Raw genomic sequence first — 7,153 nt, 5'->3', positions numbered from 1 at the left:
TATCCCTTAGGGTAAACTTACTTTTGTTGCCAGCTATTTTGACAATAATGGCTGTATGTTGAGTTATTTTCAGAGGACAGTAAATCTATACTGCTATACAAGCTGCACACTGACTACTCTAAAATATATCCAAGTTTAATTTCTATAGTATTGTCCCTTGAGAATATGTATTAAAATGGTTGCTGAAATATGAGGGGCATTTATTGTGAGATACTGCTAAAGGCAAATGAATTGACCTTACGCACGGAGCATTCTTTAGAACTTCCGCATAAAGATAAGCAGCTCATAAACTTACGCTGAAGCTCCTTTTATATGTGCTGTATATTAGGTGGACACTCTTGAGACTGATCTACTGCCTCGTTCTTATCAGAAACTTGAGAAAAATAATAATTGCAACATTATAAACAAAGATAGCGGCATGAACATTCAGTTTCTTATTATTTAACAACATATCATTTAAATGTGGAGACTGGCAATCCTGCACTCTCTCTGTATCTGCATAGTTGTACATTTAAATGCTGACAGCTAAACACTATCATAACTTGTTTAGGCTAACGTTAGCTAGTTAGCGATACTTCTCTTCAAGGACATCTTAATCGTATTTTTGATAATCACTAACTTGTCTTCATAGTCAAGAACACATTTATAAAATCTTGCAATATTTCAAAGCCTTTATTATTTTCTAACTCTACAGCTGTGAAATAAAATTTACTTCAAGGACTCAATTTTCATTCATAAAACGGCATCGGAAAAAATGACTTTTCACGGAAAACAACGTCTTTTTTAGGCTAATATGGAATTACCCATATAACCAATAGATGGCAGCAGAGGATTAATTATTATGCAGCTGCCTTTATACTCCCTATATTCAAGACGTCTTGCTTTTCGATTTATTATAAAAATTAATAAATTGTACTACTTTTACCGCCCTTAAGTACAGTATGCAGTATAGCAAGTGCAGAAAGTCATTAAGCTCACACACAAACAGGCTATAAGGGTAAATTATTTAAATACTTATATATCTATTACAAATACATTAAATATTGATGGTAAATATATATATATATAATAACTACATCTTTTAAGTTTTATCTTGAACTGTTAAAGCTATTAAATAGCCTATATTTAACCAACACAAACTTGTTACTGCTGTAGCTTTGTTACTCTGAATTTAGTCTGAATCATTTAAGCTCTGTTTTTGACATCAGCTTGTCTGATGTTTGGTCCGGTTATTACTGTCAATCAAAGCAATGACTCATAGCGCATATTTAGCCGATTTACTCCTGTATGTTTTTAAACTGCCATTTGTCATTCTTGAAACAGTATACATGGACGTTTTGTCCTCTAGACAAACAACACTTTTCTTTGATTGTGAATGGATTATGTAGAGAAAATGAAGAAAGTACGCTCATATTACGGCACAGTACAGTTGACTGGAAATGACTGAGCTGGCTTGACTAAACAAGGAAGGGATCTGTGCATATGGTCAATTGAGAAGATGTAGATGACAGTTCATAGGATAGTCCAGCTTTGAGAATGAAAACCATCACTGTTTGTTCCTCAGTATCTTCATGTTTGACTCTGAATGCTTCTTCAATCTTCATGTCTTCACTCTCTTCTTTAATAAATGCCATCTTTATAATAGTGTCAAATGGATCTCAGTTGCTCCACCAGTTTTTTTTTTCTTTTTCTTTTTGGAAACTTTGCCCTGTTTCAGATGAAAATAATTACCAGAAAGAAAAAATAAAAAATAAAAATGAATCTCTGTGTGCATCTCAATCAGCTCTAGTTCAGTAGTCAGTGCACTAGTAAGGGAGTCAGAGTGATAGTTAATGGACTTAAGTAAATGTTAAATGAACATCAAAAGAATCAATTGTAGACATGAATTCATTTGCAAAATATAACAATACATAAATAAGTAATTACATTTAATATTACAATTTGTAAAATAACATTTCTCTCATTTCTTTGTATATTTTAATATGTTTTTCACTAAGAATAAAACTCTGAATACCATTGACATAAGTTGTATTGTTCATATGTGTTTCCCTGTAGATATCTATGCACTTTTTGGATTGTAGACAGAAGCGCGTGAACAGGACTTTTATTTTGATCTGGTGGTGTGACGTCATAAGGCTGTGCCGCGCTCCTGCATCAGTGTTTGCTTTCAGTTCAGGAAGGTCTGTAGTTTTAATCATTTAAAGTGTTTAAATTCATACAATGCGTTCAGTCTGTTTTTATATGTTTTACAAGCGATTTAAACTTTATGATTATTGCGTGTAACGTTGTAATATTTTATCTAATGATGAACGTTATTTATTGTGAGTAAAGCGCATCCACAGATCAGTCTGATTTCTCTCTCTGTTAGTGATTCAGATCAGAAACACGAGTTACAAACTCCGAGTCAATTGAATCGGTTGATTCACAAAATGATTCACTGTTTCGAATCTCCGCTCGTACAGTGTAAATGAAACGAGAACAACAAACGTGTCACTACAACTTTTACAAACAATTGCTAATGTTTTTGTTTTTTAATGAAAACCTTAAAATACAATACCTATTGTTAACGATTAATGTAAATATTAAATATAATATAGCCTACTATTCATTAAAAACCTGACTGAATAGTAAGTTAAAGTTTTGAATGTTTGTCTAAACAGATCATTTAAGTCCATTAACTATCACTCTGACTCCCTTACTAGTGCACTGACTACTGAACTAGAGCTGATTGAGATGCACACACAGATTTATTTATTTTTATTTATATATATTTTTCTCATCTTAAACAGGACAAAGTTCCCAAACAGAAAAAAAACTCCTCGTGGAGTAACTGTGATCCATGCGATACACTAACATAAAGATGGCGTTTATTAAAGAGGAGAGTGAAGACATGAAGATTGAAGAAGCATTCAGAGTCAAACATGAAGATACTGAGGAACTAACAGGTTGGTTTTTATTCTCAAAGCTGAACTATCCTATGAACTGTCCTCTACATTTTCTCAATTCATTTGTCTTTGGCAGGCGTTTTTCTACTTTGTTTGCCCTTCAGCTTTCTTTTTCAAAAGGCCATTTTCTACTCGTATAGTGTTCTTTTTAAAAACAGCATTTAAAGAATTGTCTCATTTAATTTTTAAATGTTAATGTTCACTGCTCGGATTGAGTAACACTCTTTACATGAAACAGGTACATAAAGGTTGTGTGCATGTGGTCTAACTTGCTTTAATGTAATGATGATGTATGTGAAATAAAGCGTTTTATTTTCTGCATCAAATTACATTTACAAAAGTAGTTTTAAATACATAAAAAACATCTTAAATGCAAGTAAATTGTCTACTTTCATATTTCAAGTAACTTTTGGGACAATAAAATGCATACTTGGCACTCTTTTAAAAACAGCTGACAGAAACTCCTGCCACGCCACTCACACAGTTTTCCATTAGATTAGATTATATAGCATCATGGTATCGAATAGAATTAAATTATTGACATGATAATCCTACTTACATCGAATCGTAAAACCAGTTGGGAGTTGGAGAATGAGCCTATTTCCAAAAAAGTGGAGTGTTCCTTTAATAGTGTTTGAGGGATCCTAAGTAAATGAGGAGTTAGCAATATTGAGAACGGTTTCTCAGATTACATGCAATATCTCCTGCAGTTGCTTAGTGGATATAGAATATTGTTTGTTTTGACACTTTCAGTGTTTTGATGCCTGTTATTTTGTGCCATTAAAATGAGGTTAACTTTTATTTTTATTTTTTCACCCTAGACTTAATGTTACTGAAAGAGGAGAGTGAAGTACTGAATGAAATAGAAGAGAAAGATCATGATTTTATAAATAGAGACAAATCTTTTAGTTGTTCACAGACTAAAAAGACTTCCTCAATAAAAAGAGCTCAAAAGGCAGAAGATAAGCAATACACATGCCAAGAGTGTGGAAAGAATTTCACTCAGCCTGGAAACCTTGGTGTCCACATGAGAATTCACACTGGAGAGAAACCTTATGCGTGCAAACAATGTGGAAAGCGTTTCTGTCAGAAAGGAAGTCTTAATGTACATGTTTTAAAGCACACTGGAGAAAAACCGTATACCTGCCAACAGTGTGGAAGAAGTTTCTATCAGAAAGCACACCTTAGTTGCCACATGACAGTTCACACTGGAGAGAGGCTTCTCACCTGCCAACATTGTGGAATAAGTTTCACTTTAAAAGAAAGCTTTACCAAACACATGAGAATTCACAATGGAGAGCACCCTTACAAATGTGATAAGTGTGGAATAAGTTTTGATCAACAAGAAAACCTTAAAATCCACATGAGAACTCATAGAGAGAAATCCTACACATGCTCTGAGTGTGGAAAGAGTTTCAGTCAAAAACGACACTTTGAAGACCATACGAGAGTTCACTCTGGAGAGCAACCCTTCACATGCCCTCAGTGCGGAAAGGGGTTTAATTATAGACGACACTTGGAAGAGCACATGAGAATTCACACTGGAGAGAAGCCATTCACCTGCCAGCAATGTGGAAGAAGTTTCAACCGAAAAGGAAATCTTAACAGACACATGAACCGTCATTCTGGAGAGAAGCCGTTTAAATGTGGTCACTGCGGAAAGAGTTTCAAAAATAAAGCATCCCTTAAATGCCACATAGATTTTTCACATGTCAAAGAATGAAAAAGTCTTTGTAGGCTGTGCTGGTGATAGTGAAAAAGAATCAATAAATTGAGAAGGGGAGGAATTAAACATTATAGTGCAATTTTAAAGAGGAGTTGAAACGAGCAGGTGAGATGAGATCAAGTGTGTGAAAGTACTTGAAGATGCAGCATTATGTAATATGTATTATGCATTAGTAACATGTATTAGTAAAGAAAAGAGGAATAAAGTGATAACAATGAAAATAGTATGTAAGCAATGATTCTAATTGCAATCAAATAAAATCTGGGTTTCTGAAATAATGACTGAGGTCCCATTAAGTGTAAATATGGGAATACAGGAGGAGATGTAATAGAAGCCAAACGCTTACAAATGATTAGAGAGTATTGAGCTCTTTTTTCCGTTCAGTTTGTCTGTTATGTTTGTCTTAATTATTTGTCTTCCATTATCTGTTTTCATAACATTATCTGTTATAGTCATTTTTCATCAGTACGGTTCACTAAAGCACCATTGTACCAGAGAAACTCATTCTCAGTGTAAGGAGCATTGTGATGCTGCACCAGAGCTACAAGACTTCATTTTATCCATCCATTCAAATGGCGGATTGTGGCTTGGTTTTAACTGGACCACGAGACAATGGAAGCACCATTTCATCATTTCTAGATAAATTGAGTAACACGTGAAAACAATAAAGCAGTTCACACCACAAGTGGTCATGGTCACTAATTGTAATGATCTATCAGCGTTACATTCTCTAGCGGAGATGGGGACAAGTCACAGTTTAGACAAATCAGTCAAGTCAAGGGTTCACCCTAAGCAAGTCAAGTCGAGTCCTGATAAGTTTCAAGACAAGTCAAGTCAAGTTGCAGTACTAAAATAAACAGAGGTTAAATTTTTAGATACATGTTTAATTTTTGCACAGAAAAGATGAACTTATATACATTTATTATGTATCCTTTTCACATTGCTGTATTTGAATTATATGCATTTCTGTGCTTCTGTCACAGAGAGGGTCAGAGACGTGCGGATCCAATTGCAGCATTTATTGAGAAATGTCGACAGGCAGGAGTAATCACCAGAAAACAGGAACAACGTAGGTAATCCGGGAAACAGTTCAATAGACAGGCAATGGTCGCAATGGCAGGAAGCAGGAATCGTCAACGGGGTACACAGTCCAGAGTCATACACAGATAATCCAACACAGAGAAAAACGCTTAGAATTACGACCATATGGAACAATAAGACTTCGCAAGGTGGCTGTGTGTGTGAGTGGCTTAAATGCATGTAGGTAAATTTGAAACAGGTGTGTGCAGCAATCAGTTCAGTGGAAAACGAGGAACAGATGTGTGCAGTGATTGGTGCAGTGGCTTATGGGGATTGCAGTCCAGAATGTGTGTGCAAGAGTTCATGATGAGATAGACCAGATACGTGACAGAGCCCCACCCCAAGGAGCGGCTTCCAGACGCTCTAACCACCTAATACAACCTGGAGGGTGGTGGAGCGGAGGCGGAACAGGGGGAGGGATGGAGGGCCAGGTCCATGTAGGGGTACTGGAACCACGAACTGAGGCGGAGCCGACGGAGGGAGAAGCCATGGCAGAGGAAGGGTTGGCTCCTGCATGGGGACGACCGACGGAGGTGGAGCCGGTGGAGCCCGAGGCGGAACCGGAGAGTCGATGGTCCTGGGCGACACAGAGGATCCGGAGGGCCAAGGCGGAACCCAAGGCTCTGGCGACCCCGGCGGAGATGGAGGTCCGGAGGTACGCAGCGGAGCCGGAGTGACAGAGGATCGAGGCTGTGCCCACGGGAGGGAGGAGGTCCACAGAGCTGGCAGGACGGAGTGACGAGGCGCAGCCGGAGGAGTAGAGTCCAGAGGCGAAGGTGGGGCGACGACTGACCGGGGCGGAGCCGGAGAGACGATGGAGCCCGGAGGAACTGGTGGGCCGACGGCCGACAACGGAGACGAGGGAGCACAGAGCCGGGGTGGAGCCGCAGGGTCGGAGGGCCGAGGTGGAGTCCAGGACTTTGAGACTGGAGGTGATGGTGAGGGATCCTTCAGTCTGGACACCGATGGAGACTGGCAGTCCCACGGCAAGTCCTCTGCCACGAAGGTGGGATGTGGGTGAGCAGAGGGACTGTCAGGAGACAGAGGTGGCAGGACTGGAGCAGCAGGGAGGGTGGGTGGGAACAGTCCATGCATGAGCTCCATGACCAGAACCGGGCAGACAGGAATCTCAGGACGACTGGATGGAACCAGCGGAGTCTCTGGAAGGCTGGGCGGAACCAGCGGAGGCTCTGAAAGGCTGGGCTGAACCAGCGGAGTATCTGGAAGGCAGGGCTGAACCAGCAGAGTCTCTGGAAGGCTGGGCGGAACCAGCGGAGTCTCTGGAAGGCTGGGCGGAACCAGCGGAGGCTCTGGAAGGCTGGGCGGAACCAGCGGAGGCTCTGGAAGGCTGGGCGGAACCAGCGGAGGCTCTGGAAGGCTGGGCGGAACCAGCGGAGGCTCT

At 39.5% G+C, this 7,153-nt stretch overlaps 1 protein-coding gene across 1 annotated transcript; it reads left to right on the top strand.

The window, feature by feature from the left end:
* The first annotated feature begins 3,771 nt into the window (after positions 1–3,771).
* On the top strand, positions 3,772–4,723 carry LOC141325086 (uncharacterized). Its single transcript, XM_073833594.1, has one exon. The coding sequence runs from the start codon at positions 3,772–3,774 to the stop codon at positions 4,666–4,668; it is 897 nt and encodes a 298-aa protein (XP_073689695.1). The 3' UTR covers positions 4,669–4,723.
* Positions 4,724–7,153: the final 2,430 nt, after the last annotated feature.

This window comes from Garra rufa, chromosome 2 (genome assembly GCF_049309525.1).
Source record: "Garra rufa chromosome 2, GarRuf1.0, whole genome shotgun sequence".
NCBI lineage: Eukaryota > Metazoa > Chordata > Actinopteri > Cypriniformes > Cyprinidae > Garra > Garra rufa.
The sequence above is the reverse complement of the archived record's forward strand: the minus strand, read 5'-3'. Positions and strand labels throughout refer to the sequence as shown.

What these genes read in the sequence shown, in the direction of transcription:
- LOC141325086 (XM_073833594.1), top strand. Translation starts at nt 3,772, where the DNA reads ATGTTACTGAAAGAGGAGAGTGAAGTACTGAATGAAATAGAAGAGAAA.